At 49.3% G+C, this 21105-nt stretch overlaps 2 protein-coding genes across 2 annotated transcripts in view; both read left to right on the forward strand.

Moving 5' to 3' along the window:
• Positions 1-315: 315 nt before the first annotated feature.
• On the forward strand, positions 316-12501 carry LOC134028234 (spondin-1-like). Its single transcript, XM_062471668.1, has 4 exons — positions 316-448; positions 1438-1558; positions 5097-5245; positions 12097-12501. Exons 1-4 carry the CDS (start codon positions 413-415, stop codon positions 12199-12201), a joined length of 411 nt encoding a protein of 136 aa, XP_062327652.1. The 5' UTR covers positions 316-412; the 3' UTR covers positions 12202-12501.
• A 658-nt stretch (positions 12502-13159) lies between these two features.
• Positions 13160-21105, forward strand: part of LOC134028275 (spondin-1-like) — a 28890-nt gene continuing 20944 nt past the window's right edge. The window contains exons 1-2 of the mRNA XM_062471743.1: positions 13160-13200; positions 19995-20256. Of these exons, the coding sequence (XP_062327727.1) occupies positions 13160-13200; positions 19995-20256 (303 nt within the window). The remainder of the gene's footprint in view (positions 13201-19994; positions 20257-21105) is intronic.

Raw genomic sequence — 21105 nt, forward strand, 5'->3', positions numbered from 1 at the left:
AGCCAGACCATGTGCATGAATAACCCAACATCCTTATCTCTCCTCTCTCACTGGGCCCTTCACCCCAGATCTCTGATTGGAAAACAAACCGACGAGTCTCTAATTATTTTCCCTCCCTGTCTTTCCTCCTCATCCCCCTCTCTTGACAACCTCCTCAACTCCTCCTGTTCTTTCTTTCATCCTGTGCCCACTCCTGTACCTCTCTCTCTTTCTCTCTCTCCATCTCCCCCCTCTCTCTCTTTCTCTCTCTCCATCTCCCCCCTCTCTCTCTTTTTTTACTGCTGTCATTTTCTTCTCTCTCCCCTCCTCTCTCCCACCCTCTCCTCATCCCTCCTCCGTTCCTCATCCCCTCCTTCCCTCTCTTCTCCTCCCAGAGCCAGCATTGTACAGAAGAGGATCATCTATTTCCAGGATGAAGGCTCTCTCACCAAGCGCATGTGTGAGAAAGGTAGACTTCTCAACTTCTCACTTACACAAACTGAAAGGCACTGTGTCGCACCTCTCTCTCTCTCTCTCTCTCTCTCTCTCTCTCTCTCTCTCTCTCTCTCTCTCTCTCTCTCTCTCTCTCTCTCTCTCTCTCATTCTCCCCCACCCGCTCTCCCCTCTTCATCTCTCCTAGTTTCTTTTTGATCAAGATTTGATCAAATTTCAGAAGAACAAATATTAGATATTTTGACTACTCTCTCAGAACACTATTCTACTTCTAGAACTCTCTCTCTCATCTCCCTTATTCTCAGTCTCAATCTCTCCGTTTGAACTGCTCCCCCTCCCCTGTCTTTTCCTCCTCATCTCCCTGTCTTTCATCTTGTTTGCTGCTTCCGAGGCGAGGGTATCATTTGTGCTGCGTCACTGTGTTTGCATGTGAACACACAGCTGGGCAGGACTTGGAATGGCCCAGTCTGTCAACACATCAAAGGAACAGCTCTGTTTTCGACACTCCTCCCTGCATCTCTCCCTCAGCCCTTTCCTCGCACGTGTTTCTGATCGCCACTCTTCAACCACTACATCTAGGAACATGATCATGGCTTCTCTCTCTCTCTCCTTCTCTCTCTCTCTGTTTCTATCTCCTTCTCTCTCTCTGTTTCTCTCTCTCCTTCTCTCCCTCTTCCCGCTCCTCTCTCTAACTTTCTTCTGATTTTCTTCTTTCTCTCTCTTCCTCTCTCTTCCTCTCTCTTTCTTTCTCACTTTTTCTCTCTCCTTCTCGCAGTCTCTCACAGCTAGTCATACATACTTGCAATTATATACACACTCAAATGTAACTGCTCTTTCTCCCTCTCCCTCTCCCTCTCCCTCTCCCTCTCCCTCTCTCTCTCTCTCTCTCTCTCTCTCTCCTCTCTCTCTCTCTCTCTCTCTCTCTCTCTCTCTGTCTGTCTGTCTGTCTGTCTGTCTGTCTGTCTGTCTGTCTGTCTCTGTCTCTGTCTCTGTCTCCCTCTTCAGAATCAACAGGGGAAACCACAGAGAAGCCTGTGTTGGACTGCTGTGCCTGTGGAACGGCCAAGTACCCGCGTGACCTTCTACGGAAACTGGTCTGAGAAGGTCCACACTAAGGACTACCCCCGTAAGTTCCTCCTCAGCTGGGTCCTGGTCTATGGGTTGTGATCCTGGGTGATTGGAGGGTCCTGGTTCTGGGTGGTTGGAGGGTCCTGGTTCTGGGTGGTTGGAGGGTCCTGGTTCTGGGTGGTTGGAGCGCCCTGGTTCTGGGTGGTTGGAGGGTCCTGGTTCTGGTGGTTGGAGGGTCCTGGTTCTGGTGGTTGGGAGGGTCCTGGTTTTAGTGGTTGGAGGGTCCTGGTTCTGGGTGGCTGGAGGGTCCTGGTTCTGGGTGGCTGGAGGGTCCTGGTTTTAGTGGTTGGAGGGTCCTGGTTTTAGTGGTTGGAGGGTCCTGGTTCTGGGTGGTTGAAGGGTCCTGGTTCTGAGACGTGTAAACCGTTGAATCTCCCACTCAGGGTGCTCCCTCTGAACGAGGCGGGATTACTCTGACTCAGTGACTGCTCTTTAAAACTCGCTAACACAGCCCAGATCAATACACTGATTAGAGTTCCACGGCAAGATAAACCCAAGGATCGAGCAGGGCCCTAATTTATGGGCTTAGGGGAGGGAGAGTTAGATACAACAGGGCATATGATTCATTCTCTCACACACACAAACACATCTCGCACCAGGCCGAGAGGAGAGAGAGGAGGGGTGTGTGTTCGTCGCTGGTGGTTCCAGTCTGTCTGAGGAAACCCTAATTGGATCTGTGTTCTCCCTGTTAACCGCAGTCATAACCAAGGTGACCTCAAGTTCTAATGGAGAGAAGTAGGTAGCTGTTGGAATTCCCCCACAACCAGCCCACACACACACACACACACCACACACACACACACACACACACACACACACACACACACACACACAACACACATACACACACACACACATAACCACACACACACACACAAACACACCACACGCACACACTTCTTATCATGATTAGCATCTGTTAATCATCCTCCAATCCTGCTTGTATTTCGCCTTTGCAAACGGCCAATGGAAACCAGCCACGTGGCGTTGCCAGTCTCTCTTCCCGGTGCCGCGGCAACACTCAAGCTTTGGAACAACATCACATCATCCCTGCGACACACAGAGAGTCGCTCTAAAAGAGGCCAACGGGTTCCCCCTCCTTCTCTAACCCTCCCTCTCTCACCCTCCCTCTCTCTAGGAGGGAAGAGGGATGAGGATGCAGGAGAGAGGGATGAGGAGGGAGGAGAGAGGGATGAGGATGCAGGAGAGAGGGATGAGGAGGGAGGAGAGAGGGATGAGGAGGGAGGAGAGAGGAATGGACACATATTCAGAGGACAGTCTTTCTCTGGGGAGCGCAGTAGAGGATTAAGATATCCTAGACCAGGCTCATGTGTGTCAGTGTGCCATGGCATCACTCTGGCTACAGTTAGGACGAGTTATCAGTCTCAACAACAAAGCAACAACAGACATTTATGAGACTGTGAGGCTGACTAGAAAAAGTTTCCGGAAGGTTCTGTGGACGTGGAAGAGGCAAGAACCCACGGAGAGATAAAAATTGAGGGATTTTGTTACTGAATATGAAAATAGGTATGGGAGCTTCAGGATACAAAAATAAGATTGGGTCCAGGTCTGACAGGAAGACAGGGATTAGCTTTAGTGTGTTTGTGGCAACCGTTATATCCGTGAGTGTGTGTGTGAGAGAGTGTGTCTCTGTGTGTGTGTGTGTGTGTGTGTGTGTGTGTGTGTCAATACGCACACCATCACACCAGAGGAGTGTAATAAATTGCAAAAAGGAAATTAGAGAGGAAGGATTTTAGGAGCTACAAAAACTGGTCATATAGAGAGTGTTTTTACTGAACAAAGTCTTTTGTAATCTGTCAGAGAGTGAGTTGCCCTGAGGAGGAGGAGGAGGAGAGAGGAGAGAGGAGAGAGGAGAGAGGAGAGAGGAGAGAGGAGAGAGGAGAGGGGAGAGGGGAGAGAGAAGAGGAGGAGGAGGAGGAGGAGGAGGAGGAGGAGAGAGGAGAGGGAGGGAGGGAGGGAGGGAGGGAGGGAGGGAGAGAGGGAGAGAGGGAGAGAGGGAGAGAGGGAGAGAGGGAGAGGAGTTGAGGGTGTACCAATAAAGAAGGGAATTATTCCTTTCTAGGTCTTTGACCTTGAGAGGAGAGAGGGTAGGTCATCGGGTAATCAGCGCCTTTCTCCGCCCACTATACCGTACATTGCAAGCATTTAAACGCGCAATTGAATGGGCCTACTTCTCTCTTTCTATCATGGATCAGCCACCAAAGTCAAAACAGCGATGACTGTTTGAAATGATCCTGATGCCAATATTTGTTATGTAGCGAGGAGTTTAACAACTGCTGGAATGGAATGTGGACGATGAGTCGGAGATTCGATGTAATCTTTGATTTATTTTTCACCACACACCGGCTACACATGCACAACACCGAAATACAGTAGTTATTTAATAAAATAAAATAGGTCTACACATAGGACTGAAAAGTGTCACAAGTTCCAGAAACAACTTAAAATGAAAAGATGAAACACTACTCTAGTATATGTTTACAAAGATGAAACACTACTCTAGTATATGTTTACAAAGATGAAACACTACTCTAGTATATGTTTACAAAGATGAAACACTACTCTAGTGTATGTTTACAAAGATGAAACACTACTCTAGTATATGTTTACAAAGATGAAACACTACTCTAGTATATGTTTACAAAGATGAAACACTACTCTAGTATATGTTTACAAAGATGAAACACTACTCTAGTATATGTTTACATACATGAAACACTACTCTAGTATATGTTTACAAAGATGAAACACTACTCTAGTGTATGTTTACATACATGAAACACTACTCTAGTACATGTTTACATAAACTTGTGTTGAACTGTCTCCCTCTGATGAACCAGTGTTGTTGTTCAGTAATACTGAAGCTAACAGATGAATGTTAGGATTCACCAGGGATGCAAAGTAAATTAGATTTATACTCCCCAATCAACCGTATTGTTATTTGTATGTTTTTATGTGTACAAAAATTATACATAAAACAGGCAATTATCTGCTGCCTGCAAAACTTTATTTGAAACGGTTAAATGCAATCTTTTATGTCTTGCTGAGGAAATTTGTTCGAGAAAGATCCGCTTAGTAAAGCTGTCTCCAGGCGTCCTGAAGAGAAAAATAACTGTCTAGTTCATCTGAAACTGAGACTTTATTGTGTTATTGTGTGTGTGTGCACGCACACAGGGTTATAAACAGCACTAATAAATAGCAGTGCTCAGGTTAACACTAGACAGACACACATCAAAGTGATGAAAATAAATAAAAACATCGGAACTAAGTCATCTTCACCCGTTCGTGACTTTTCTCCTTGATTATCCTTCTACGTGTACATGCATCTTTTTGTGTGGTGTGTGTGTTTGTGTGTGTCTGCATGTGTGTGGTGTGTGTGCGTGGGGGGGGGGTGTCTGCGTGTCTGCATGTGTGTGGTGTGTGTGCGTGGGGGTGTGTGTGGCTCGCTGCCTCGGGTATGTGTCCCTATGTTCTCCATCCAGTTGACCCCTGACCTTTCACCTCTGCTCCCCCAGGTCGAGCCAACCACTGGTCTTCCATCATCGGGGCATCCCACTCCAGGGACTATGTGCTGTGGGAGTACGGGGGATACGCCAGCGAGGGCGTCCGGCAGGTGGCCGAGCTGGGCTCACCTGTCAAGATGGAGGAGGAGATCAGACAGAAGGTAGGACAACACAGGGGGGTCTCGGAGGAGGGGAGGGGAGGGGAGGGGAGGGGAGGGAGAGGGGAGGGAGAGGGGAGGGGAGGGGAGGGGAGGGGAGGGGGGGGGAGGGAGGAGGGGAGGGAAGGGAGGGGAGGAGAAGGGAGAGGAGGGGGATAATATGGTACTCCCCGTACCATATTGTATCATATAGTAAAGTATGTGATAGATTAACATAAGATATAATGGGATGGAATAATATAGGATGGATCAAGATAGAACAACGGTGCTGTAGAAGAATACATTTCAGCATGTATGCATTTTGTTTCAGCAAAAAAAAATATGATCAAAGCGCGGTTTTAAGTCTGTTGATTTGTGTTGTTTGACCTGGTCTGTGATCTCCCAGGGTCTCTACCGCGATGCCAAGGTTTGTGTTTTTCAGTGAGCCTGAGATGGTTCACGTAACATATTCCAGCGTGGGTGTTATGATCGATCTTCTGGCCAGAGGAGCTTGTAATTAAGATCCTACTCTGCTCTCTCTATCTGCCTCCTCTTCAATCCAGTACCACACAGGAGGGAGGGGGGGGGAGGAGGGGGGGAGGCAGGAGTGTTTTCCTGGCCCTTGAGGTATTCACGTAGGAAGAAATAGGACGATGGAGAAAATCCATGGACAAGACGGATATGCAAGCCTCGACTATGGCGACGTTGTCGGAATGAGTGGCTTCGTTCCACATATTTCCATTGTGTTTGTCCTGAGAAGTCCCTGAGGGAAACCCTTGTTGCTGATGCGAGGTTATCCTGTAACTCTAACCCTATCCTGTCCTCTCCAGCAGTGGTGATCATCTGAAACTAGAACCCTTCTCTCTTCGCATGCCAGCTCCTCTCCTTCACTCCCTCTCAAGTCTTCCTCTCCTTCCTTCACCCCCTCCCCTGCTTCTCCAGACTTCTTGAGGGTGGACAGTTCCCATTCCCCCAACGTGAAGCTCTCTGGACAGAGTTCCATCCTAGACACCTATCATGTTGTAGCCCCTTCTCAATTTATTTTCAAATCAGATCTTGTGATCTGTGTGTGTGTGGCGAGACCTCAGTGTGTGTGTGTGTGTGGCGAGACCTCAGTGTGTGTGTGTGTGTGTGTGTGTGGCGAGACCTCAGTGTGTGTGTGATGAAGGTCAGAACGCTGCTCTCTCTCTCTCTCTCTGGCCTCGGGTGGAAAGAGCACGAGGTATTCAGAATGCTTCTTTCATATTCCTACCATTACAGATGCACACGCACACACTTACATAGACACACACTTACATACACAAACACACATACATACACCACCCACATACACTCACACACCCCTCCCCTCCCCCCCACACACACCACACACACACACTCTCTAACCATCTCTCCTTGCCCTTGAGGGAAGTGATCCTGTGGGAGAGAGAGGCTGTGTGTTTTGGAGCAGTGGAGCAGGCAGCACTGGTGAGTGCTGACACAAACAGAAAGGGTGCCGGTGTGTCAGGTGCTGTGATAAGGGGGTGCAACTTAGCAATGAACGCACAATTGATATTCATAGCCAGGCTAGACGCAAGCCAAGGGGTTCACTGATCTTAGTGTTCAGACAAAGTTTCATTTGCCGAAGCAAGCAGGCGTGCCAGGTGCGCACACACACCGACACACACACACACACACGCCAACGTAAACACACACCAACACACACACCAACATAAACACACACACACACACACGCCAACGTAAACACACACCAACACACACACCAACATAAACACACACACACACACACGCCAACGTAAACACACACCAACACACACACCAACATAAACACATACACAAACACACACCAACTTAAACACACACACACCTGTACTCCGTCACCTGAAGTGTCCCTCCCACACACAGGTGGTACATCAGCAGCACTGATGGGGGGAGCAGCACACAGCTGGATTACTCAGAGAAAAGCAGCATTCAGTCAGGACACATTCACAGCAGCCAAATCACACCTGAGAACTGTGTGTGCTGTGTGTGTGTGCTGTGTGTGAGTGCTTTGTGTGTGTGCTGTGTGTGTGTGCTGCTGTGTGTGTGTGCTTTGTGTGTGCGCTGTGTGTGTGCTGTGTGTGTGCTGTGTGTGTGTGCTTTGTGTGTGTGTGCTGTGTGTGTGTGCTGTGTGTGTGTGTGCTGTGTGTATGCGCGTCTCAATGTTGAGAATGCTTTGTTAGTGCTCTCAAGCATTTGATTGACCCCCTGAACCCCACAGCTGTGGTGGTGGGGGGGTGAGCTTCACCTCGACACCGTCTCAGAGTCAGAAGCTGAGGCAGTGGAGGCAGCCAAGAGAACACAGAGGTGCTGATCAGTCTGAAGAAGAACGTGGAAACATGTAAGAATATGAAAGGATCCTGTGTGTGTGTGTGTGTGTGTGTGTGTGTGTGTGTGTGTGTGTGTGTGTGTGTGTGTGTGTGTGTGTGTGTGTGTGTGTGTGTGTAAAAGAGAGAGGGAGAGAAAGAGAGAGAGAGGGAGAGAGAGGGGGAAAAACCCAACATTGAGAGAGAGAAGGATATTTACATCAGTGAATACTCCATTAAAAGGAGAGAGAGAGAGAAATAGAGAGAGGGACATTTACATCAGTGAATACTCCATTAAAGCTGTGCGTGGCCAGTGAGGACATCTGCTCTGTTCCTGATTGCTTTGTGCTCGTTCTTGGAGAGATGTATCCCAGAGTCCTCTGGGACCATTAGTCTGACGAGCAACATGGCTCCAGATCGCTCTGCTCAGCCTGGCTGCATCCACACACTCAGCCCACATACTGCTGAGGAAGTGGCAGACATGAGACAGGGACAGGGAGAGGGAGAGAGAGAGACAGAGGGAGAGGGAAAGGGAGAGATGGAGAAAGAGAGAGATTAGATGGAGGGAGGGAGAGAGAAAGGGAGACAGGGAGAGATTGACGGAGCTCTTCTAATGAAGGTGGGAATGAATCCTTCCTCCTCGCCATCTTAATGTTTGACATATTGATAATGACCAAACAGTGTGTCTCATCTCTCCCCTGCGCCCGCCTGCCCTGTCTCCCGCTTCACCTGGGGGGGCCGTATGAAGAGGGTTATCTCAGAGAGATCCCTCCTCCTCCTTCCTCCTCCTCCTCTTCATCATCGTTAGGCTTAATACGGTCTCCGTGGGACTCGCAGCACCGGCACATCAAACCGGCGCCCGCACAGCCCCTTCATTAAAAGAGTGCATTTTGAAACGGGGTGTTTCTGAAGCGTCTCCCAGAATGAATAGGCTGGCTGAGCCAGTCGACTCAGGCGGTTATCTGCCCTGCGATACCTGAGCGCTCCTGACGAGCCTCTCTTGAAGGCTGCCTTTCATCTCCCAGCTCTGGGCTGCACACGGAGCACCTTCACACCCTTAAGACCCACGCCGCCGCCGACAAGAAGACGTGTTTGGAAAACAGTCACCTCAGCTCTGACGTGTCTGTGTATGAGAGAGATGAGTTTGACTGGTTTTACAAACCTGTACTGCTCACAGGTAAACGTTCCGGTCTTGAAAAGAGATCATTTCCTCCGACAGGCAGGCTGAAAGACAAGTGGCTAAGTAAATGGGGTCAGGTGGCGCTGGGATTTGTAGTTTAAATGGGGTCAGGATGCACGGCGGTTTGTAGTTTTCTCTGTGCCCAGGGAGATAAATCCTCTTTCCGCTGCGGAGAGGACAGTGAGGCACCGTGAGGTCTCATCCAGCAGCGCCACCAAACAGGCCAGCTGACATCACCTCAGCCTTACCAGGTTCACCAGAACCTGAAACCTTTTGCATTTTCTCTGCATAGAATTAGTGGAATTTCCCACACTAGAGAGTAAGCTGGAGACCCAACTCTGTTATAACATCAATAACATTAACTACTTGGTATTCTATAGATAGAGGAGCAAACTTACTGAGAATATATCAACTAATAATGGTCACAATGTGTATTTATCTTTTTATCCCAAAGTGATATAAAGGAAGGATTTGAACCTGCAGCCTCTTGCTCTGCAGTCATCAGATGATCTAACCACTGAGCTATAAGTATGTACCAGCTTGCCATCAGCTAGGCAGCAAACACAGCTGCGCTGACGTGCATGAAGGGTCGAGGATGATCCCATTGCGTTCCTGCATGTTTAAGATTCACTGTGTGTTTCACTGTTGTGAACACAAACCCAGAGGAGAGACATGCGAGGATGTGAGAACATTGCTCAACAGCGTCTCTAAGTCTCCTTCAGAATACCAGACAGATGACAACAATCTGTCTTTAAAGGGGTTTACGGCTGGAACGTGGATAGAAATATAGGGCAAGGCTTTGAAATATTTGTGTCTTCTGTGCCACAGATTGGGGAGAGAAATATGTCCTCAATCAGAGTGGTGTTTTCAACGTTCCCTGTAAAAACAGAAACCAGAAGCTTCTGGAATAGAGAACACCGTTTTCCTTTCCAAACATATTCCATCTGCTGACAAGCGTATGAAGGCATGTGCTCTGGGTCCTCTCCCTCTGAGTAGCGAGAGGCTGGCACGTTCAAGCTGGCACGGCGTTCAGGTTTAGGAGTGTGTTGCCAGCGACTCCCTGTTGCTCTCTGGTTGCGGTGTGTTGACATGGAGATGTGTTGACATGGCGATGTTAGGGGGTTTTGATGGATGGTCTTGGCAGTGTATCTGGATGGGGTTTCATCTGTCATGTGTCTGGGAGGAGGGGGGGGGGGGAGAGCCAGACGCCCTGGAAATGCAGGTTACCTCACAGCCACATAGTAGGACCTTCTCCCTACTTCTACCTCACCCTCTTATATACATGTCTTTCTCTTCTCTCTTTCTCTTGTCTCTTACTCTCTCCCTCTTCCTCTCTCCCTCTTACTCTCTCCCACACACAAACCATTCCTCCATTCTTCCAGTCCTCCAGTTCTCCCTATCAGAGATCAGCTTGGCTCTTGAGGTCAGCTTGGCCAGAACAACCAGAGCAATTAACTCTCAACAGTCTCCCCGGGGGCGAGGTCCTGACCCTTGACCCCTGACCCCAGGCCAAGCCGCGCCAAACCGAGACAAGCCGAACCGATCTGGCGAGCGCAGCGATCTGACGAAGGACACATTCCATGACTCCTGTCCACAGAGAGTCCTGAGCTAGCAGGGCTTTGGTTGGCTGCCACCCTCGCCATTCTCTCCACCTCACTACCCCCCCCCCCCGTACCCCTCTCCTGCCCGTCCTGTACCCCTATCCTGCCCGCCAGTACCCCTCTCCTACCCGTCCTGTACCCCTCTCCTGCCCGTCCAGTACCCCTCTCCTGCCCGTCCAGTACCCCTCTCCTGCCCGTCCTGTACCCCTATCCTGCCCGCCAGTACCCCTCTCCTGCCCGCCAGTACCCCTCTCCTACCCGTCCTGTACCCCTCTCCTGCCCGTCCAGTACCCCTCTCCTGCCCGTCCTGTACCCCTATCCTGCCCGCCAGTACCCCTCTCCTGCCCGCCAGTACCCCTCTCCTACCCATCCTGTACCCCTCTCCTGCCCGTCCTGTACCCCTATCCTGCCCGCCAGTACCCCTCTCCTGCCCGCCAGTACCCCTCTCCTACCCGTCCTGTACCCCTCTCCTGCCCGTCCAGTACCCCTCTCCTGCCCGTCCAGTACCCCTCTCCTGCCCGTCCAGTACCCCTCTCCTGCCCGTCCTGTACCCCTCTCCTGCCCGTCCTGTACCCCTCTCCTACCCGTCCTGTACCCCTCTCCTGCCCGTCCTGTACCCCTCTCCTACCCGTCCTGTACCCCTCTCCTGCCCGTCCTGTACCCCTCTCCTGCCCGTCCTGTACCCCTATCCTGCCCGTCCAGTACCCCTCTCCTGCCCGTCCAGTACCCCTCTCCTGCCCGTCCAGTACCCCTCCGTTTGAAAAGCGGGCGCTGCTGTTTCAGTGTGGACGATTGTTTAATTTCAATAAACTCGCGTTTTTTCTGGTGGTCTGTCAAGTGGGCTTTGTGACATTCCTGTATGGGAAAACAGAGCAGTCAGAAGGCCTGATGCCTGCCTTGGCTCCCTGCACTGTTGTTGTGATTGGCGAGGAGAGGATGGGCGGTGTAGCCCCAGGCAAGCGTGCGTGTAGTAATGGGGCAGAGCTTGCCAGTTTATTTTACGTCTTTGTGTGTCTGACTGTCTCCTGGTTCTCCCATCTTCCCCCTCACAAAGAGAGACGATGCTATGAAAGGCTTTTCATCAAAATGAAATGACATACTGCACAGACACGCTGTAGCTTACCTTCAATCACCATATTTCTCAGTCCTGAACCAGGGGGGGTGGGGGGGGGGAGTCTAGCTGAGACAGGCCAGTTTGAAGTATTTGTGTGTGTCTGGAGGCATGTGATGTGTGTGTGTGTGTTCTCACCACCCTTGAAGACTGATGCGGGCTGGGTGACCCTGAACCCCTGGGTGACCCTGAACCCCTGGGTGACCCTGAACCCCTGGGTGACCCTGAACCCCTGGGTGACCCTGAACCCCTGGGTGACCCTGAACCCCTGGGTGACTCTGCAGAGAGGAGGGTTCTGTGGATCTCTAGCTGCACGTCTGGTTTCAGAGCATCTGTGAGTTCTTGAGTTGCACTCAGCTTGTGTGTGTGGGATCCAGGCCTGCTGGGTCCAGCTACAGTCCCGATGAGTCCACAGTGTTGGAAAGTTATCAGTGCCGCTCTGATCCATACTCTCTGAGGGACGTTTTGTCCTTTTTTAATCAGTGCTATGAATAACTCACTTTGTAGGACTTTCAAGTGTGTGCGTGTGTTTGTATATATGTGTGTCTGTGTGTGCACCGCATGTGCATGGGCTTAGTTGCCCATTTGAGTGTTGGTGTGTTTTTTTATTTGTTTTACTATCCTTCTGGCCATCAAAGCCCAGCCAAGACGCAAGTCCCACATGGAGTCGGAGGCGGAGAGAACCGCCAGGTGGCAGACAGCGATTGGACGACAGACAAAGAGGAAGTGTTCCAGGGATATGAAAGCTCGGGGCAGCAGAGGGACTAGCAGGAGCGAGGAGGAAGAGCCGTCTGTGTGACACCATATGTCCGCCTCTTTAGGGTTTTATTCCGGAGTATCTGAGCTGTGTTATCCACTCCCTCGGGGACGCATCCATGTCCTCCAACTGGACTCTGGGAAGGGAGAGGAGGATAGAAGATGACTCACTGCATCCTCTCCTCCTCTTTCCCTGTTGGGAGATGTATTCTTGTTTGTTCTCCTTCTTTCTGATGTGATGCTCTTGTACCAAACCACTGTTCTAGCCTTTTCTGTAAATTATTAAATAGTGCTCAAAGTTAGAGTTTGTAGCTCATCTGTTCCTGATTTGGTGCAGAGCAGATGTTCAGTCATGATTTCCTTCAAACTTTCATGTTGGATGAACTCCTTACTTCTCATACGATTCTCAAAACTTCTGGTCAGAGCTTTGATTACCATCCTGTGTTCCAGCCAACTGGACGCTGCCTCTGCCTCACTGGGGAGATGAGTTAGCCAGCTCGCTGCTGGCTTTGTTTTGTCTGCGTGTGTTTTCTAACAGTCCGACTGTCCCTCCCTTCCACCAAACGCCGGCGTCTGAAGAGATCTTTGATGCTCCTCATCTGACACCACTCTCCTCTCTGGCCCGCCGCCATGACTCCGAGGTAGCAGGCGCCCGCTAACAAACTTTAGCATAGCTCAAAATACTTTTCGAAAGCTCGTAACCGACAAAACTCTTTGATCGGGTTCATCGTCCTGAGTGGGAGACGGTGAAAGAGAAAAGGCCATCATGGGATCATCTCCAAACAACGACTGCAGCAAGGATCCCACATTCAGTCGAACCTCTGAAATATTCAACACCGCTCAAGAACTCAAGTAATGCACAGAAACCCTGAGCTGCAGCTGGGACTAGGAAAGCCGCCTGAAGAATTAATTCACTAAACGCCTATACTGCCTCCGCTTAGGCACATGCCTTCCACTCCAGAATATTCCCACAGGCCCACTCTAAGGTGAGTCAGAGGTGAGGCAGAGGCGAGGCAGAGGCGAGGCAGTAGAGAGGCTGTGACTCGTGGGACCAACATTCAGAGGAGCAGAGGCTGTATGTCACCCTCTTTAAGATCTTCATAACGTCAAGCCCTCCGGTTAAACGCAATAAAACCTGCGTCGCCATGAGCTCCTCATCTTTTATTCATGAGGTGGCCTTGCCTTGGTGAATCTGTTTGCTGTGATGGTGTACCTGGCTTCTCCCTATGTTAATGAGACCTTGGCTCTGAGGGGATCGTCCACAGCAATCTACATGTCATTAGGCTGCCGGCTCTCCAGGGTGCATGTGGTGCTGGGCGCCGCTGTCAGGGAGACCCAGTCACACTGCTTTGGGGTCAAACCGAACGCTGATCGACGAGCACAAACTGCAGTGAATCACTCCGCCTCTACCACATATGGAGACATAAACTCCTCACACACCACAGTTACAAACACAGACTACACGTACACATGCCACACTCAAACACACACACACACGAGAGAGAGAGGGTGGGAGGGTGAGAGAGAGTTAGAGAGAGAGAGAGAGAGAGACAGAGACACAGAGAGAGACAGAGAGAGGCAGGTACTCATAGACAGACAGACAGACTTCTTCAATCCTTGATGGAGTGCTGTTTGCAAGTTACTGCATAGAACAACAACAGAGGCAGTAGACAAGCCGTCTGGCTGCTCCTTTCTCCAACACCTGCCTGAAAACAGGAGCGTCAGTTACACGAGAGAAATGGCCTCGGCCATGTTTGAGTGTTTCTAGGAACATGTCAAGAGACTTCTCCAGGAATGCAATCTGTTCTGTCATCACCAACACGACTGGTCCCCAAGCTAAGACACAGGACCTTCCTCTGTGTGTCATGAAACCTGATGTGGTCCCTACATAATGAAGAGCTGGAGGGTTGGTTGGCCCTGCTGAAACGAGCTGTATTAATGTGATCCACCGCTAGTTAACAAGCAATTAAGCCTGCCACAAACAAAGCACTTGTTTCCCTATAAACTCATCAAAGACAATAAGGCATCTGTTCCTTCATCCGTTTACAGAGACAACGTCCTCATTCTGTTCTATTGTTCACTTAACTAACCTGCGTTTCATCAGACTTGTTGCCGATCGTGGTGTTGAAACAGGATGTTATAGTCTTCGGGCCCTCATGTCAGGGCGAAGATTGCGTTGGGAGAATTTCCCAGATGTGTTGGAACACATCTGTCCATTCCTTATGTGTATGCGTGTGTGTGTGTGTGCATGCACATGCTAGTGTATATGCGTGTGTTAGTGTGTGTGTATGCGTGTGTGTTTGTGCATGTTTCATGAGCGTCCAGAGTCGTGAAAATCTGTCAACCTCTCCATCCTTCTCAGTTCACGGATGTCTGTCTGTGACGGTGGAGACGCAGGCCTGTTGTGTGTTAGAGACCCAGGTTGTTTGTCGCGGGGACTCCGTGGTGAGACTCTGTGTTGAGACTCTGTGGTGAGACTCTGTGGTGCGACTCTGTGGTGCGACTCTGTGGTGAGACTCTGTGGTGAGACTCTGTGGTGAGACTCTGTGGTGCGACTCTGTGGTGCGACTCTGTGGTGAGACTCTGTGGTGAGACTCTGTGTTGAGACTCTGTGGTGCGACTCTGTGGTGAGACTCTGTGGTGAGACTCCGTGGTGAGACTCTGTGTTGAGACTCTGTGTTGAGACTCTGTGTTGAGACTCTGTGTTGAGACTCTGTGGTGCGACTCTGTGGTGAGACTCTGTGGTGAGACTCCGTGGTGAGACTCCGTGGTGAGACTCCGTGGTGAGACTCTGTGGTGAGACTCCGTGGTGAGACTCCGTGGTGAGACTCTGTGGTGAGACTCTGTGGTGAGACTCCGTGGTGAGACTGCTCTGAACACCAACATAGGTCTGCTGTTCAGGCTCGGCTGGTTGCCTGAGAAGCTGTGTGCTGCTTCGATGAACATCTAACAGCTGTCTCTGACGTTTCAACTAGAGGAGAGCCCACACTGTCAGTGTGTGTTTGTTCACGTATGTGTGTGTTCAGGCGGGTGTTTTTGAGTGTGAGAGTTTGAGTGAGCGATTGAGTGTGTGTGCGTGTGTGTGCGTGTGTGTGTGTGTGTGTGTGTGTGTGTGTGTGTGGGAGGGAGGTAGGCGTTGCTTTATTCAGTCCTCATCAGATTCTGCCCAGACCCCCCCCCCCCCTCACATCTCATCACCACACATCCTCACCCAGCATTAATGAATGCTGACCTCCTTAAGAACTAAAGACACGAGGGAGGAGAGAAGCGAACAAAGGGAGAGATGGCCTGAACTGGGTCATCCAAGGCAGTTACCTTAAATCTATGAATATGCCCCTGGTCCCTCCTGGCCCCCATGGCCACCCCCGTCCCGCGTGACCGTCAATATTCCAGGACACTGTTTGCCCGTCTCTTAATCGTCCGAGAGGGTGGAGGCGCCGCGTGAGGCGCGGCGTGAGGCGCGGCGGGACAGATCAGAGCAGATTCCTCTGATTAGAACTTCAGAGCTGCTTCTCCATGGTCTGGGGAACGACCTTATGAAGAGCGATGGGACCCAGAGGAGGAATCAGGCCTTCAGTGTTTTTACATGTGGCGGATAGATAGTATCGTTCCCTGTAATTCAGGCGCTGACTCTGTTACGTACCGTAGAAACCTTTCAAAGAAACCGGGATTCGTTTTTGCCATTAGTACAGAGACGAGTCTTAAATGAAATTATAGGTAATTAATGTCCAATATCAGGCGAGATTTTGCTCGGTCTAATTCTCTCTCTCTCCTCCCAACATTGCAGATCAGTGTCACCAAGTCACATACCCCATGCCACGTTAGTCAAGCAGCAGAGCATGAGGCCTAATCTCCATGGTTATGCACTCTGTGGAAATAAGCTTTCCCGCTAATATTAGCGGGGTGAATAAATAACAGAGGTATTTGCATGGTAATTAACGCTAATTAGCTTTTTAGCATGATGATTAGCTCGGCGTGTGCAGCTGGGATGCCGGAGGGGTTTGAAGAGGAGGCAGATCCAGATGTTGTTTCCTGGAGAGTTTTCGTCTCCAGCCCATGCCGGCCTAGACTAGCACAACCTAGCCTAGCCAACCCTAGCCCGGCCTACCCCAGTCCAGCCAAGCCTAGCCTACTCCAGCCCAGCCCAGCCCAGCAGCCCACAGGGAGCTAGCCTATAGCACCTATTTAGCAATAACAAGCCGGAGCAGAACTATTAGCATCTTCCTCCGCTCCCCATCCTGAAGTCATGCCTCCTGGTGTGGAGTGGGATCTCCGTGGCAACACACCTGTCCACTGTCCTGTTAGTCACTGTCTGACTCGACTCGTTAGAGGAAGTCTGTCTGCTTGGCTAGCTCTCTGCCTGCGGCCGCTGGTGATTAGCTACCCCGCGTGGCTTTGGCTTCCCCAAGCAGGCTGCTGGGGAGAAACATCCCATCATTACCGTCGTCTTGGTGAACTGTGTCCCCGAGTCTGTTCTGCTTTTCACACATAGTTAGCGAGTACAGCGCTGGCTAGCACCTGCCGAGGTTCTACTCTGGTGGGGGGTCTACGCGCACACACAGACCCCCTCCCCCTCCCCGGCCACACACACACACTTTAACGTGAGTGATATCTTAAGATAAATGGTAATACATTCCATTGAATGTTTCCAGTCTGCGACTGAACATGAGCTACTGAGTGATCATTAGTAAGTCTTAACTGTCTTATGACAGTTATCTGGACGGCAGAAATGGTGAGTAACGAAGCACAAATACTGTAATTGAGTAGAATATTCTGGTATCATTATGAAAAGTTACATGTTTTCGACAAAAGGTTTAGAAACAAAAGTTTAGAAAGGTTGAAAATATATTTTAGAATAACTGTTGCAAACTAGAGAGGGTACAATTTCTGGGGAAATTGTAGGGTGTGCTTGCTTGCGTCGGTTGTACAAGGATTTTAATGCCATTTTTACAACTGATATTCCTGTATATTTTATATAAAAATGCATAGGGCCTACTTATTATGTATAAATATTACATAGATTTAAAAGCATCTTTTTTTTTGCTGCTCATTTACAACTCAAAATACGAGTGAAGTGTAGAATGAAATAGATGTCTTCTCATTTCCCCTGCAAGAGGCAGCCTCATCGTTGAATCAAAACGAATACATTTGGCAGACCGGTGTAAAAATGTACCTAATCTCTATGACTTAAACGTCATTTTAAGTTTTTCCCTTATCATGATATTTTCAGGCATTTAGCCTACTCATTGCATTAATTCATTAATAAAGAACCCCCTTTGAAGATTATTCTACGACGTTACCCGGCAGTAGAAGATGGAATCGCGATTCAAACAGTACCATCTGCTAACTGAAAATATGCCCCCCAAAACGTAAATAAGCTTGACATTTATTTAGTGGAAAATCGCTCATTCATAAAAATCTCACTGGTAGCGATCATTGTCAGTAACAACGCAAAATGCGATATAGCCCTGTGTGGAGAAGCTGCCCCGGTAAATTGTACTACTACGCTACAGTACTAGACCACTGCTGTGTTCGTCTTGGTAGCGATTGCGTTGGTTGAATTGGATTTAACGTTCCGTTGTACGGTTTAAGCTGAAATTAATTATGTTTTTGAACAGATTGACAACGTTTAGGCTGTGGCAATGAAGTTCAGGTTAGTAGTTAGACTTTTGATTTAAGTAAGGGGAGTGCCAAACATGTTCTGTCGCCGTTTGACTTCCTAAACAGCTGTGTACTGTAGTGTAGATGTTTTTGTAGTGTGTCTCGCGTAAGCTACAGCGTTGCAGTGAGCTACACTGGTTTGAAACCACAGGAAATGGTCATTTCACCAACAAATCGTTTACTAATGTCAGAATAAATCCTACAACGAAAATGTATATGTGAGGAATGTTTATTTTAACGATTGAAAACAGATAACGCTACATCATAGACCACTGTAGTATGTGTTGCCCGGGCAACACAGGCTAATGTCATGATGCTAATACTTCAGTGAAATAGTAGACTACTGTTTCCGAAAGTAGATGTACTTCCTTAATAATATCAGCTTATACTGTAGATTACACATCACAATTGTGTGTCATATCACAAAGTAAAATGAGTAAATAGTTATCACCCTGGCCTCTGTGCTTGTGGCGTTTCTGCAGCTGCCTTGCAGTAAAGCTATAGTTAGCCTAGCTATCCCCCAAGTTAACAGATGCGAAACGAATGTTCTGCCAAAGGTAGTCACGCGTGTTTTCGTGACGTAGTGACGTTAGTAACGTCAGTGACTGTGGCTAGCAAATTAGCCACCGTTAGCTTCACTTTTCGCCACAAAAACTTAACTTGAGCCTAAACCATGCAACGGAACGTAAATTCCAATAGAAGCAACTCAATCGCTACCAAGACGAAACTTTTGACACCTACGTTGTCTATGTACGCCAAATATTGACTGAGTTTTAGGGGGGCAAAAAGAAATAAAAATAATAATAATAATATATATGTGAGAGAACAAAGGTTGTGCTCTCGCCGAAGGCTTGAGCACACCCAAAAAGTCTTTTTGAAAGGTTTAACAAATCTTTTCACAAAAACGTTTTGAAATAAAAAAGTTTCAAAGGTTAAAGTTTTCCAAATGTAGTTTTGAAAGGTTAAAAAAAATATATTTTAACCCAAAAAAAACACACTAGACTGTGTTCTGAGTTCTGAGTCTTTTAAAACATGAGTATATTTACATCTACTTGAGTGAAGGATGTGTGTACTTTTGCCATCTCGACAGTAATAGCGGCAAGTTAGAAATATCGTCGAAGGGAATGTGGTAAATGGGCCGTCGGACAGATGATCTGTCCGACGCTACGCTCCTGAAAGCAGACAGACTATGGCTGTCCGCCCAATCACATCCATACTAAATCATTACGAGTGTCAGTGGAGCAAGGAGATGATATTTAACCGTATTAACACTGTGTCTCTGTTCCACTAACCGTCCCCAGTTTGTAATGATGCCAGTTTAAACCGTTTCTCGCCTAACGGGGGGAATTAGAAATGCTAAATCAAGCATTGCAAATGAAGGTTCAGTAAGCTTGTCAACAGTATATGGAAATTATTCACGCAATATGAATCTTTTCCCTCCAAGATGAGAGTGTGTGTCAGGCGTCCTTCGTGATGTGTTCCCTGTGACGCTTACAAGCAGAGCTACGTTCTGGAAATGTTGTTGCGCTCGGCGTTGGACAAATTGCTTTTTTTTTCTCCCAACGTAAACCAATTTATGTTTCACCGTGACAACCGCTCAGATCCATTTTTCGAGGACTTGGAGGATTCAGAGAAGTTGGTGTGATAGGTGAACTCAAATATAGGTAAACTGTGTTTACTTCAGTTTCTGGTTGCCATATCCTACAGACTTGAGAGAGAGAGACAGACAGAGAGAGAGAGAGTATGTGTGTTGTGACAAATTGTAAAAACAAATGCATGATCAAGACCCCAAAAAGTAAGTGATTAGTTTAGGTATAAATCTCTTCTTCAGAGCTGGTGAAGTAACAGGCAGTATCTTCATCGGTGGAGGAGGAGGGGTGGGGGAGGAGGGAGGAGGAATGGTGGGGGGAGGAGGAGGGGGACGGGTGAGGGGAGGAGGGAGGAGGAAGGGTGGGGGGAGGAGGAGGGAGGAGGAAGGGTGGGGGGAGGAGGGAGGAGGGGGACGGGTGAGGGGAGGAGGGAGGAGGAGGGAGGAGGAAGGGTGGGGGGAGGAGGAGGGAGGGTGGGGGGAGGAGGAGGGGTGAGGGGGTGAGGTGGTGTTCCTGATCTCAGAGCTCAGGGGGATCTCAGAGCTCAGGGGGATCTCAGAGCTCAGGGGGATCTCAGAGCTCAGGGGGATCTCAGAGCTCAGGGGGATCTCAGAGCTCAGGGGGATCTCAGAGCTCAGGGGGATCTCAGAGCTCAGGGGGATCTCAGAGCTCAGGGGGATCTCAGAGCTCAGGGGGATCTCAGAGCTCAGGGGGATCTCAGAGCTCAGGGGGATCTCAGAGCTCAGGGGGATCTCAGCTCTGTGGCGTGCTGCACTGATGAGGACCACATGTGTAAACACCCAGACAACACACACACACGTACAGTACATACACTCACACTCACACACACACAAACACGTACACATGTACATACACACACAATCACACGCATACATACACATAGACTGGTGACTAAGCTGTCAGCAGTGTTAATGGATTCTCCTAATTCTACCCTCCCACGCAGCCACACACACACACACACACGCACACACGCACACTGGCCTGTCTTATTTCTGAATAGCAACAGATGTGTGAACTGAGCAAGATTAGGACCAGGACTACAACCAGAACCAGAACCAGGACCAGGAATAGAACCAGGAGCAGGACCAGGACCAGGAATAGAACCAGGACTAGAACCAGGACCAGGACCAGGACTAGAACCAGGACCAGGACTAGAACCAGGACTAGAACTAGGACCAGGAGTGACAGAGAGGGAGATAACTGTCATCCGCCTCCTCCTAAGGCTCGTTTATTTGATAAACCCCTCCGCCTCCTCTTCCTCCTCCATTGTCCTCACTCCCTCCTCCTCCCTCCTTCCTCCCTCCTCCTCTCTCCTCATCTCCTCCCTCCTCCTCTCCTCCTTCCTCCTCCCTCCTCCTCTCTCCTCCTCTCCTCCTTCCTCCTCCTCCCCTCTGTTATCGGAACTCCCCAACTCCCTCACCTTCAAGCTGTGGTCGACGTAAAAGCTGAATCTGTGGTCATTCTTGGGAAAACCGACCTGGGATGATGTTCCTGGAGGGCTCGGGAGAGATGAGGGAGATAAACGATCTGATTGGATATGTGATCCAGCCAGTTGTTACTCCACGAGGGATTTGGCCCCAAACGAGATTAGGCCTAATGAATATGTATTGAGACACCCGC

This window comes from Osmerus eperlanus, chromosome 10 (genome assembly GCF_963692335.1).
Source record: "Osmerus eperlanus chromosome 10, fOsmEpe2.1, whole genome shotgun sequence".
In the NCBI taxonomy this organism is placed as follows: domain Eukaryota; kingdom Metazoa; phylum Chordata; class Actinopteri; order Osmeriformes; family Osmeridae; genus Osmerus; species Osmerus eperlanus.

Coding starts and splice junctions, on each gene's coding strand:
- LOC134028234 (XM_062471668.1), top strand. CDS start 413: ATGAAGGCTCTCTCACCAAGCGCATGTGTGAGAAAG. Junction 449..1,437: donor CAAGCGCATGTGTGAGAAAG/GTAGACTTCTCA, acceptor CTCCCTCTTCAG/AATCAACAGGGGAAACCACA. Junction 1,559..5,096: donor CCACACTAAGGACTACCCCC/GTAAGTTCCTCC, acceptor CTGCTCCCCCAG/GTCGAGCCAACCACTGGTCT.